The following is a 14121-nucleotide window of genomic DNA, read 5'->3' as shown; positions in this document are numbered from 1 at the left end:
TAAAGTATGTTTAAGAAATATGGAGCGTAAATAAAACAGGAACACCAGATATTCTGTAGCTTACCAAACTGAAACGAAGTCTAAGTTGTGATATTAACGTCAAGAGTACATTTGAAATAATTCCAGACGAGTTTAACTATACCAGTGATAGCGATTTGATTCGCCTTTCCAAAGACTGAGTGGTTCCTTCATCGTAATTAAGAATATCATATGCACCGGATCCAAATGAAATGTGAAAACTATATTATTGAGAAAAGTTTCAGTATTTCGATGCTCTTGATGGTGTATATATAGTGGTATTGGTTCTCAACCACACGATCCTTTAAAGCCAAACATACGATAATCCAGATCTTCATCAAAAATGGCCAACACAAGAACATTTGTTCAGTGTGGCATGGCTCGTTCATGCACACACTATGAAACTCATTCCTCTAGGTATTAAATATATTATTCTATTCCCATCCCAAATGTGTCCTTCGGAAGTGCTAGACATAATACTTTTGACCGTCACGGCAGGACGAGTCAAAATAGACAATGATATAACTTCCACTTAAAGTCTTATAGATTAGGTAGTCAGATCACGTGAAATATTGAGATTATTTTTATTATTCCAGTAGTAAAAACAAACGCACTTAATACCAACCTAGATCATAATCCTACACATTACTTGACTCTATTAACGATAACCATATTCACTCTACAAAGTATATTCACCATTTGCAGATATCACCCACCATTTAATTCGATAAACACCACCATAAACCTATCGCAACCTGACTTTCCTTTGTGATTCACTACCTACATCTAAACGGGTGCGTGTGTCACATATGATGGCAACCCGACCGTTGTTGCTACCTTGACGCCCGACCGTTGTTGCTACCTTGACGTGGTGGTCGGGCTTGCCTATCGTGGTGAAGCAACCGAGCTATACTGGCTGGAACAACCGTTCCTCAAGGTCCTACCATGTCAGACAGGTCGGTTGAAGGGCGGTATGACTAAAAGCAACAAACCCAAGGTCCGAAGGCGAAGTCGTACTGCTGACTGTACAGAGGTGTGACGGCAGTAAGGTGTTTCCTCGGACAATCAGCATGACAGCGATGCTGCCTTCTCACAAGGAGGGGTGGGGTTAGAAAAGGTCGACCCTAAAAATGTCACACCTTACCTTACCTCACGGATTTCCGTCTCCGGCGATAAGGCCCTTTGAAGAACGGAGCTAACACGTCAAAAACCTAACACGAAAAGGCCGTGCGCGACCGGCCTCAAGCAGTTGTCTCTTGGGCACTGCGGTCACGCTCTCAGGTTGCTGAGACCGCCTCTAATCCAATTTCCTTTTCAGGTACCTCCAGAAGAACCCTTCCTCGGTGTGGGCAACCGGGAAGTAATAACCGCCGTCATACCTTTAACAGCACTCGAGACCACTGTATTCATAACCAACCTTCCTCTTCAATTCCTATTATTCCTCCTACATCGACTTTCAACCCTTAACTCCCTCTTTCGGCTTCCTCCTCAAGTGTCACCATAGCCAACGATTCTAGTGCTCAAAACTCTGTCCCAGGTCTACTGAAACCTCGCTCCAAACTACACATTGGAGCCTTCAACGTACGCACCCTATGTCAAATCGGTCAGCAGGCTTCCTTGGCTAAAACCCTAGAGTCTCTTTCCATTGATGTGTGCTGTGCCTCCGAAACACGCATACTAGCCTCGATAATTATCAGACGCTTAACTAAGACTCGTGAACTGCAAACACGAGAGAATCAAGCTGGCTTCAGACCTGGTCGTGGCTGCATCGACCACATATTCACCATTCGTCAGGTTTTAGAACACAGGCATACTTATCGACGTCCGACAATGGTGGTCTTTCTTGACTTGAAAGCAGCATTTGACTCCGTAGACCGCGAGATTCTGTGGCAGTGTCTGTCACTGAAAGACGTACCTCAGAAGTACATAAACCTTGTAAAGGCTCTTTACTCGAACACTACTAGTCGAGTCAGAGCTTATGGCGAACTGTCATCTACTTTTGCTACCTCAAGTGGTGTCCGTCAAGGCTGTCCACTTTCTCCATTTTTGTTTAACTTCATCATAGACCTATTGATGGAAATAACATTCTCGTCGACTGAGTTCTCGGGTATTGATCTCCATCCAGGAGGTCCACTTATCGACTTAGAATACGCAGATGACATAGTCCTGTTTGGTGAAGACGCTGACAAAATGCAGAGTCTTTTGGTAGCACTGAGCAACAATGCCAGAATGTTTGGAATGCGCTTCTCTCCTCTAAATGCAAGTTGTTGCTTCAGGACTGGTCTGCGTTAACACCTGAACTAAGGATAGGGAGTGAAGTAGTCGAACGCGTTGACAACTTCACTAATCTTGGAAGTCTGATCAGCCCTAATAGGTTGGTGTCTGACGAAATCGAAAAGCTCGTTTGGCTTTTGCCAACTTACGTCACCTGTAGCGAAGGCGAGATATCCGTCTATCAATAAAAGGACGATTATACTGCGCGGCAGTCCTTTCTGTTTTACTTTACGGCAGCGAAACATGGCCATTAAGAGTAGAAGACACCCGTAAGCTACTAGTATTTGACCACAGATGCCTTAGAAATATTGCTGGCATCTATTGGGATCACCGGGTAAGTAATAGTGACACAGGTTAGACGCAGGGTATTAGGGAATGATGGTAAATCAGTTGATGAGGTTGTAAATATTCATCGATTGAGATAGTTGAGACACGTGTTACGTATTCCCGAACACCGGTTACCATGACGCGCAATGCCGACTAGTGATGCAAACGTATGGAAGTTAGGGGCAGCCAAACCAAACCGTGGCATCAGTGCTTGAAATCACTAACTTCTAGTCTGAGCCATTTGGCGGTAGATGCGGACTAGTTGGTTGGGATCCGCGTGACTATCGTAACCAATGGTTGGAGACTCTTGGTGACATGGCTCAGAATTGATCACAATGGCGTCGGTGTATACACTCTCTGTCTTCCCTTAAACTAAGAGATTAAAATCGCTTCATACCTTTCTTTCTACAAACTAATTCTTTCTTCTTGTACTATATCTCTATATGCAATCTTTCTCTTATATATTACCACCTTTGACATAACCACTGCTATGAATCCGGTGTTCATCTTGTTGTGCTGATGCGGTATGGCAACCTGGACCGATGCACATATGTGCCTGGTCCTACGTTGTAGCTGACTTCATATGATGGCAACTAATTTGATAGCTACGTACTTGTTAAACCTGATACTATGTGGTCCAAAGTTGCTCATTCTTGTTACTCCATAAATTGTGTCAGCAGATATTTCATCGAGTTCCGTATTCTTGGTATTCCGTCCATAGTTATCTATCACGAACGCAATAAATGAATGTTAATTGTTAATGTTTTTGTTTGCAAGTTGGCTGCATGAAAGAAAATTGTATGACATCGGGGATCCCACTCGTCTATTATTCCACCTTCGGTTGTATATCAACCAAGTTTCCCTACGTTACCCAAAATCTTTTATCTACTTACAGGACTTATATTGTCAGAAGAACCAAAGTGTTGGGACCATTGATCTTGTCATTTCTGACCCCAGCTTCCCATAATTTGGATTTAGTTGTGGATAATATTGTGTACCGGTTTTCAGCTCGTTATTGGAGCTCAGAGTTAGTGTGAATATTTCACAGAAGTATGGATGATATTCATCGTTAGTGTTGTTATTTGGACATATGTAATCAACAATTTTGCCGAACAATCCTCATTGTAATTGTGAATAAACTTGTAGCAATCTTTCAATAAAACGAGTTCCCATGTCATTATTCGTCCATCTGTTCTGATTCGGCAGTTTGAGATAAATAATTGCATCGCATTTCATATTCATTTTGGACATGGATACACCAGTCGTGACAGATAATACAAGATAACTAGCGATGAAAATAATATCCGGAGTGAAATGACAGGATAAAAGGGCAAAATTATATTTTTAACTCATTGTGGTTTGTGTTCAGCATTACTTGCTCTTTTAATTCAATATGGTGACCACTCAGTTTAATATTTGTTTTATTTTCAGTATGCTATTTTATTCACTAGAATATTGATTTCTTTCTGTGTGATGTTTATTCAAGATAGGATATTCTTTGAAGTAGATTGACGTCAACTATTCTCAGGATGACACTTTGATGATAAGAAGTATTTGAATTGTTGTACTAACTAGGAATTTCTGAAACAGTGCAATTTAAACGAGACAGAACCAGGTGAGCACAAACGAAAATATTGTATTTGGAATTCAAAATCAGCGGGCAATCCAGTACAAAAGAATCACTAGTTTGCACAAATGCCACAGACGCAAAACATTCAATATATATGACTTTTCCAGTTGTTAATTAAATGAGTGTACAAATAATCACATAGATGAGAGTATTTTCGACTAGGATAGTCGTGTTTTGGAGTGAGTAAAACTTCGATTGTTTCACTCTTTTGTGTTCTTAATTCATGTCGAGGGAATTGTCCTAGTGAGTAGAAAAAATATATGATGGGCTATTCATTTACCCTGAAAAGTGGCTTACATGAAGTCACGAAACATCAAAAATACAATTTTTCTACTCATTGGGATATAACAAAAAGTATATTTATCATTAACTCACTACGTTATACTCACTTTATTTGAACCTATCAAGTCCAACATTGGTATTGATACCTGTACAGCCCGTACATATTAGTTTCAGGAACTTACGACTTTATACCTAATAACGTATCACTACTGTTGTAGTGAACAAGAACACCGATGAGGACAATCGAATATATCTGAGTACAAAATTACAGAGCATCTCAACAAAATCTGAGAACCATATAGTAAACCCTTAATTTGCAAAATATCAATCCATCATCTCAAACTTGATTGTTCCTGTTGCAAACCTCAATCCATTGTCTCAGATTTTATTGTTCATGCGTTTTCATACGAACTGCGTTCCGTCTACGTTCTTTCCTCATTAACCTTCTACTGAAATACATTCTATACCTGACCACCATTATATACTACTTGTGTGGATATAAGTAACCCACACCACACTGTTATAAGTTTAATTATTATTTCTATGATGATCAAAAATATATTTAAACATAAGCGGCGAATTCTTACAGTGTACACACATTCTCTCAGATAGAGGATAACTAATGGAACAGAATTCAAGTAATTGTATTTAAAGATGGATTCTCTGAGTCCATTTTGCATAAATTGACAGTAAAAAGCCAAAATTAACCCAAGAGTTGATAAATAATGATTTTACAGAACTGGATGAAATTTAACACATGCACAAAAAAGGTGTCATACAAATTTTCACCTTTGTAATGTTTATGTCAAGAAATATATAAATTTATCTAATAATAGTTTCTGTTCTAGTGTGGTAAAATCTGTGTTCATGATCATATGATTCTAAAAGTTTCTGGGAGAAATATAGGAGTTCCGTCAGAAACACTGTTGAAAATTTTATTGAACTCTTGGCACAAGCAGATTTTTAGTTTTTGTTTATATGTCTACTATTTGATTGAGAACTTTTCGGACACTTTTTTTAAGTTGATGCACTACGCGGTCGCTTCATTTTAGTCTACTTCTGCAGTAGACTTTGTGTTTGGTTTTAACGATAGGCGGCTCAGCAGTGATATTTACCTAAAAGCGCAACGATGCATCAAATATTTGGGGTTTGACTGTAGGGCCAGAGAAATGTCACTAAGCCCTAGTCAAATCATCCGGCAGTTGGGTCACATCATTCACGTCTAACTTGAGTAGGCCTTCAATCATTTCGACATAGATCATCCACGTTGGTGATTTACATGACAACATCTTAACCAGCAAAACCTTCTATAATCGAAACGTGCCAACTCAGCGAAATCAGAAGTCGTAAGAGAAAAGGTATATTTGATAGGCTGTTGATATATCGAAAAGCGACTGATCTAAGCTAGCTAGCGGTTGCAGGAGAAGTTGGGCACAGCGTGCCCACTCGTGATCTGGTGCAGATGCGTGACCAAAGGCCTTCAGATATGTGAGTTTGTGGTGGACCAGACAATATATAAACGCAAAAGGTATCAACAAAGTTAATAACAATCAATAGTAATATTGATATATACAAGTTAAATGTTACAAATACAATAACAAATTAGGGACGTTACTTAAATTGACCAAACGTTGCGTGTTCTGATTAGGTCCGGTAATGTAAATCCACAATTATAAATGTTTGATAATTCTGAGCAGGTTGGCGAACTCTCTAGTGATATAATCCCACGTAGAATGTGATATATTCCAATTACAGTCTATAAATAATGATAATATTTGATTTAGAATTCAGCTAACTCAATCACCAATGAAAATAGAACGAGGGATGTGTGAGTAGTAATGTATTTGTTAGCCAGAAAGAATATGTCACGCTATGTTGGAATCACAAAGGAAAGAGTGTTCAAGGTCATTGACTAAAACAACACGTACATTCATTTAATGATAAATGTACATACAGTGAAAAATTGACAAAACAAATACAAATAACATTGAAAACTATTTACAAAATAAGCTTGTCAGGTCTATCTCCACATAGCTACCCCCAGAGTGTCCGGAGGTAACACTGGTTATAATAACAAAAAAATGTAAGGATAAGATATATACATGTATACAAAAATAATATTTACAGTTATAGCTAACAAAAATGTGGAGATGAGTGTGACATGTAGCAGGGATGTAGCATAGCATAATAAACACGCACACACACACAAAAAAAATGAAGAGACTGTCATTTGATGTTTTGGTTGGCTAACAATGATAATAATAATGTGCAAAACTGTTAATGACCCAAAAAGAAATTGAACTGTTTATTTTTGTGTACAATAAATGAGTAATTAAATAGAGTTTACTCGTTAATTATAGTAACAAAAAATTTTTTTTTATAAAAAAAAAAATAAATGTGACAAAACGAATAATTGTGGAAAAATGTGATTATGTACACTGTGGAAAGGAAAAAAAAATCTTTTTTTTTTTAATCGACGAAATGGACATAACGCTTGGGTTTGTTTATAGGTCTGCCGGAGCGTGTTAAACAAGAAGGCTTAGTATTAAGTTTTTTATCCTCCACTGGTTTTTCAGTCACTGGTGAAAGGGGTTGATTGTGAACAGCGTTGTCTTCTTTGACTTGAGTAGATTCATAGAAAGCAGGTTTGATTCTGTCTATAGAAATAGTCTGCTTTTTGCCATCTCTGCTGATGATGAAGTATTTTTGTGTGCGTTTAATTACTTTATATGGACCTTCGTATGGTTGTTTCAATGGTTTTTTGACAGCATCTACTCGAACAAAGACAAACTTGCATGTTTCTAGATTTCTGTCGAGTTGTATTCGATTGTTATGTTCACGAGGCGGTATGGCTTTGATCTGTTACATGGTCTGCAGCAGTTGGCTAGCAAAACGACTTGTGTCCGTTGGTGTTAAAGTGTTTGGGTCCACTAGTTGGCCTGGTAATGTAAGGGTTGTACCATAAACTAGCTCAGCGGCTGTACAACCTATATCTTCCTTTATAGTTGAACGGATACCCAGGAGTACAAGTGGTAATGCGTCACTCCATTTTGTCGTATCATTTTGTGCCATCAGCGAGCTTTTCAATTGGCGGTGAAATCTTTCGACCAAGCCGTTAGCTGCTGGGTGGTAGGCTGTTGTTTTGATGTGGTTCACGCCCAGAAGTCTTGTGAATTCCTGAAATAAAATAGACTGAAACTGGGGACCACGGTCGGTAGTGACGATGTAAGGTACTCCGTAGTTAGATATCCAGCGGTCGAGGAAGACTGAAGCGACCGTTTCTGCCGAAGTGTCTTTTATAGGGCAGGCTGTGGCCCATCTTGTGAACCTGTCCACCGCAGTGAGAATGTGGGTGAAGGAGTTTGACGGAGACAGTGGCCCAACTAAGTCCAAATGAATATGTTGAAAACGTTTGTCGGGAATAGGGAATTCCCCGATCGGGCTGATAGTGTGTTTTTGGATTTTGCTGCGTTGGCACTGGAGGCAGTTACGTGTCCAACGTTTAACATCCGAATTGATTTTTCGCCACACAAAACGCTCAGTAATCAATTTGGTTGTGGCTCTGATTCCTGGGTGAGAAAGGTCATGCAGTTGACGAAATACTTGTCGGCGACAGGCTAGAGGGACGAAAGGGCGGTTGTTACCCGTTGAAACGTCGCAAATGATCGATGTATTTGAGAAAGGGATGGGTATTGGTTTAAGGTTCAAGTTAGACTTCTCCTGGCAGACCTTCAAATCTGCATCGTCTACTTGTAGTTTTGCGATTGTTTCTAGATCGATGTCTTGTTTACGTACCAGGGTATTTACGTCCTTACGTGACAATGCGTCAGCTACGACGTTGGTGTGTCCTTTGACAAATTGGATATCTGTCGTAAACTGGGAGATGTAATCCAGTTGTCGTGCTTCGCGAGGTGAGTGTCGGTCGTACGAAGTGTTGAATGCGTAACATAAAGGTTTGTGATCGGTCATGATGGTGAAAGTTCTTCCTTGTAGTAAGAAGTTAAAGTGTTTAACGGCTAAGTAGATATCTAGTAACTCCCGTCCAAAAGTACTATAGCGTTCCTGGGCTGGTGACAGTCTTTTGGAGAAAAACGCTATGGGAGTAGTCATGTTGTTTACCTGTTGTTGTAATACTGCCACGACGGCCTTTTGAGATGCATCCGTAAACAAAATTAAGTGGGTTGTGGGGTCAGTATTGAGGTGTTGTAACATGGTGGCGTTGGCTATCAAGGACTTTGCTTTTTCAAATGCTGTTTTGGCATCAAGAGATAGGTTGAATGTTTGATTCTTCTCTCTCTTCGTACCTTTTTTGTCGGCTTTCAGTAGATCGGTTAATGGCTGTAATACTTCAGCACAACGTGGTAAGAAGCGGGGATAAAAATTACACGTACCGAGAAAGCGTCGTAATGACTTCACCGAGGTTGGTTCGGGGTAGTTAGTAATATCTTCAACTTCCGTCTGAAGTGGTTTGATCCCTTGTGAGTCGATGTAATGTCCCAAAAACTCTAAGGCTGGGACTGCGAATATGCATTTCGAAGGATTGATGACAACACCACTTTTTTTAAAACGATCAAAAAGGATGTGGACATGTTGGATGTGCTCTTCTAAAGATGAGCTTGCAATCAGAACATCGTCGATGTAGGCAAACACGAAATCAAGGCCTCTTGTTACTTCATCCATGAAGCGTTGGAATGTCTGCGCAGCGTTTTTCAGTCCGAACGGCATCCTTAGAAACTCAAACAGGCCAAAGGGTGTGATTATGGCTGTTTTCTCGATGTCTTCTGGTGCCATCGGAATTTGATGGTATGCACGCACGAGGTCAAGTTTCGAGAAGATGCATTTACCATGTAAATTTAACGAGAAGTCATGTATATGTGGGATAGGATACCTATCAGGGATGGTTTGATTATTCAGACGGCGGTAGTCGCCACACGGACGCCAATCTTGGTCTTTCTTTGGTACCATGTGTAACGGCGAGGCCCAAGGACTATTAGATGGTCTGATGATACCAAGTTGCATCATGTGTTCAAATTCTCTCTTAGCTGTCTGCAACTTTGTTGGTGGTAATCTCCTCGCTCTGGCGCTAATGGGTGGTCCGGTGGTAGTGATATGGTGTTGCACCAGCTGTGGGTTACCTTCCTTTTGGTAATCTGATTTCGTAATGCACAGGTATTCTGTGAGAATGTCGTTGAAAATGTTGTTCACAGGTTTCATTATTCGAACACCATGGATTTCACAGTCGTTGGAAGGTGTACCCTCTACCTGTAAACGTGTATTTGCATCGATCAATCTCTTCTTAGTCATATCTACTAACAAGTTGTACGCACTAAGGAAATCGGCCCCGAGGATGGGTCGTTTGACATGGGCAACTATGAAAACCCATGTAAATCTTCTGCGGAGTCCGAGATCTAATATAAGTGATTGCTCACCGTACGTTTTGATAGTTGGTTCATTAGCCGCTACTAAGGACAATTTAGTGCTTGTCGTATGTTGTCTGCGTGAGAGATGGAGTGGGATGATGCTGATTTCTGCTCCAGTATCGACTAAGAAGTCTGAGCCAGAAATACGATCCCTGATGTGGAAGAGGCGGCTAACATGTTAGCCAGTAACAGCTGCCGCCATTACTGTCTGGCCACTTCGTTTCCCTGATGGTCTGGCTTGTTTGTCGTGAAGTTGCACGGTTTTGTGCAACGACGTGCTTTCTCACCATAATTCGAATGATACCAACAAATTCCGGCTGCCCGCTTAGGTGACCTAAGACGATGTCTGGATACTGATCTCCTTCTGGACGTAGATCTGTGGGGTCGAGAATGGATGGTGGAAACAGTCGCCTGCAGTGATGCTAGCTGCTGTCTTAACTGTGTTATTTGTTGTTGGATTTCAAGAGGGGGGTTCATAGCGTCTCTACTAGAGGATTGTACCGCGTTAATTCCCCGACTATCGGGATATATTTCTATCATCTTATCGGCCATGTCTGCTAAATCATCAAGACTGACAGAGGCTCCTGATACGCTGAGAATTTGTCTGACGCTATAAGGTAACCTTTGTGACCACATCTGCTTAAGCAGCGTCTCGTCTAATTTGTATGGACCGGCGAGCTGTCGCATGTGTCGGAGTAACTGTGAAGGTCTCTTATCCCCTAGCTCGCAAGAGGTAGGCAGTTGTTGTAAACGTTTTTCGTCTGACAGCGATGTGCGTTGGATTACAGCAGCTTTTATTTTGTCATAAGGGTCAGTTTCTGGTACGTTGTCAATCAGGTCACCAACTTCCGTTGCTAATTCTATAGGTAGTGCACCGACGACGTGGGCATATTTAGTCGCTTGCGAACGTATACCCCTCGCCAAAAATAGTGCCTCTACTTGAGCAAACCAAATTCTAGGGTTGTTGACACCGTATGTTGGTAATCTTAGTTCAGAAATAGCGTTGATTGAGTTTAAAACATTATCTTCTGGCTGTGATGAATGAAAGGGGTTGGTTGATGGGCTATCAATATCGATAAGTTTATTAGGAGAGTTCATAATGTCAAAAACAAAAAAAATGGTGTCGTGACAATTAATAATAATAAAAAAGTTATGTAGATATATATAGTAAATGTCTATAAAAAAATAATCGAGGCTCACCAAAATAATTGTGGTGGACCAGACAATATATAAACGCAAAAGGTATCAACAAAGTTAATAACAATCAATAGTAATATTGATATATACAAGTTAAATGTTACAAATACAATAACAAATTAGGGACGTTACTTAAATTGACCAAACGTTGCGTGTTCTGATTAGGTCCGGTAATGTAAATCCACAATTATAAATGTTTGATAATTCTGAGCAGGTTGGCGAACTCTCTAGTGATATAATCCCACGTAGAATGTGATATATTCCAATTACAGTCTATAAATAATGATAATATTTGATTTAGAATTCAGCTAACTCAATCACCAATGAAAATAGAACGAGGGATGTGTGAGTAGTAATGTATTTGTTAGCCAGAAAGAATATGTCACGCTATGTTGGAATCACAAAGGAAAGAGTGTTCAAGGTCATTGACTAAAACAACACGTACATTCATTTAATGATAAATGTACATACAGTGAAAAATTGACAAAACAAATACAAATAACATTGAAAACTATTTACAAAATAAGCTTGTCAGTCATATCTCCACAAGTTCATCAAAACTAATGTGGTCAGCATCAAATATCGAAGACTTACTGTGCTATTGATTTTGGGGGTTTATTAACTGTTACGAAGGTATTAGTCAGGTTCGTTTGTATTTGGTGTCGGATTGAGTTGACAGGATATTTCTTTGAGAGGTATTTACTAATCCTTAGTGACTAATTATTTGGTGTGGTGGGTCTGTTATGCCGAATATTCTATAAATGAATTATATATCCATCAAGCAATTCAATCAAACAATAGATTAAGTTTTATAATTCATTGGCAATGATCTGCTTCAATTACTAACTTACTTATTTCCATAAATATGATATTTCTACACCAATGTATCCACAGATTCAGCTGGTTAAATTCGTTTACTCTGTCTTTGGTCTCCTCTTTTTCGCACTATCTTATACTACTTACTAATATTCAGTAACTAGTTCATTTCTAGTAGCTTTTGAGAATGGTATGTGACATATATTTATTGCCGTGTAATGTTCTTAAGTATTCGTAGAGAATAGTAATATTCTATTATTATTTTAAACACATTCGCTTAACAGTTACCCTCGATTTTTGCGCATTCCTTGAATCTTCGCTTAGACACAGTGGCTCCCATATTATACGCTCCCAGTCTCGTTTGGATAGCCATTGTTGACTTTACCCAGAGCTCCTGGATGTCATTGTCTGTTGTAATTGATATTTTTTAATTACAGCAGGAAAAATTTCCCCTTCCACATGAACAGACACCTCAACCTTGGATACCCGACCGACAAATAACAAAGTAAAAATCAAAGGTTTAGAAAATTACCCTTTGGTAAATGTATCATTCAACTGTCACGAATTTAGTTCGATTGAGGTACTTACTAGCAAAAAACGAGTTGTCGGAAATCCTTCCATCTAGTATGAAATTCTCCAGTAGTTTTATTTGTACATAGTTTATGTCATAGGGCTATGGATGAACATTGTTAGAGGATTCCAATGCTGGTATGAAAAATATTTGTAGCATTTTCTAATTTTTCAATAATATTTCAAATGTGATGTTGATCAGTACAGTTGGTTGATCATTGGGAAGTGATCAGCGTCAGGCTTGTCTATCCCTTCAATGGTGATCGAATTCTACCGACTAGGTTGTAGTGTGTGTACTGCTACAAGTGGCGCGAGATTACCGTTCATTATGTTAAGATGCCATTAGATTTTAGGTAGTTGGCAGAAAACCCTGTTTGACCCATATTTAAAATAAGAAAAATCAATTCAGTGAAGAGTTCTTTTTTCGGTGAATTCATTTTCCAAGATGTACAATCGCAAATACTTATTTATCTTTCAGGATGATAATAATTATAATAACAGTGATAATGAAATTCTGTTAAACATGGTGACAGTGAAGTAGAATAAACAACGTTCTTAAAACGTTATTTTCGTCAGGGAAACCAATAATGATTTTATTGTTAAGGGTTTGAATATTCATCATAAAGATAGATAAGGAAATTATAATTGAGAAAAGAAGGTTCAGCATAATAAGATAAAATGCTGAAATTGAGACGAAATGTAATCTTCAATAAAGGTAATTCTTGTTAGTAAAGGTTTTCAAGGGAAAGTATTCAAAGAAACTAACAATTGCCTATAATCAACTAAAACGAACAAAGTAAATACCACAAAATGATCGAAGTATATCCTCAGTTAGATCACGATGGACGAAATTAAAAATGATTATACTTACTTTTGTCCATTAAATCAAATGTGATCTTTGAATTCAAAAGTGGTACATCCAATTATGATAATTAGAAGTGATTGAATTATAATACAAACTAGGTATCCCAGAAATGACGCAATTGGATCAAGAAGTACTAAAGAAGCGCGAACGAATGTACTGCATTTGGAATTCAAAATCAAGCATCCGACAATCACAAAGGAATCATTATTTCACACAAACACCACACCAATCCTTTAGTTTACCGTAGTCCTAACATCTTGCTAATTCACAAGTTTTTAATAAACGGAATACACCCATTATGACATTAAATAAGAAAGAAAGATTAGTTCAGCGAAGAGTTCTCTTTTCGGCGAATTCATTTCCAAAGCTGTACAATCGCAAATATATATACTTATTTTTACAGGGTGATAATAATACTGATAATAAACTTATGATATACATGGTGACAGTGAGGTTAAATAAACAAAGGTATTAGAAAATTTTTTTTTTAAAAACAAGGAAAGTTTGATAGTTAATGGCTTAGATATTCATCGGGTAAGAGTAGCTCAGCACGATAAAATAACATAAAATGTTGAAACAGAGATGAAATGTGATCGGAATGATCGTTGAAATAAAAACAAACCGGTTGGGGGTACAAGATTTGAAGGGAAGATGGAAGGTGAAGCAGGTGGCTGTAAAAGAACAAGAGTAATGAGAAAGAGAAAAAATTTTTTAATACATTA

The 14121-nt window shown here is 38.7% G+C and overlaps 1 protein-coding gene across 1 annotated transcript; it reads right to left on the bottom strand.

Moving 5' to 3' along the window:
• Positions 1–3602: 3602 nt before the first annotated feature.
• Positions 3603–13806, bottom strand: TY3BI_5 (Transposon Ty3-I Gag-Pol polyprotein). Its single transcript, XM_051208288.1, has 2 exons — positions 6147–13806; positions 3603–4489 (listed from the first exon to the last, which is right to left on the bottom strand). Exon 1 carries the CDS (start codon positions 9833–9835, stop codon positions 7394–7396), a length of 2442 nt encoding a protein of 813 aa, XP_051065366.1. The 5' UTR covers positions 9836–13806; the 3' UTR covers positions 3603–4489; positions 6147–7393.
• Between the last annotated feature and the right edge of the window lie 315 nt (positions 13807–14121).

The sequence above is a fragment of the Schistosoma haematobium genome, chromosome 6, assembly GCF_000699445.3.
Source record: "Schistosoma haematobium chromosome 6, whole genome shotgun sequence".
In the NCBI taxonomy this organism is placed as follows: domain Eukaryota; kingdom Metazoa; phylum Platyhelminthes; class Trematoda; order Strigeidida; family Schistosomatidae; genus Schistosoma; species Schistosoma haematobium.
Note: the sequence above shows the minus strand (reverse complement) of the source record. Positions and strands in the feature narration are given on the sequence as shown.

What these genes read in the sequence shown, in the direction of transcription:
- TY3BI_5 (XM_051208288.1), bottom strand. Translation starts at nt 9,835, where the DNA reads ATGACTAAGAAGAGATTGATCGATGCAAATACACGTTTACAGGTAGAG.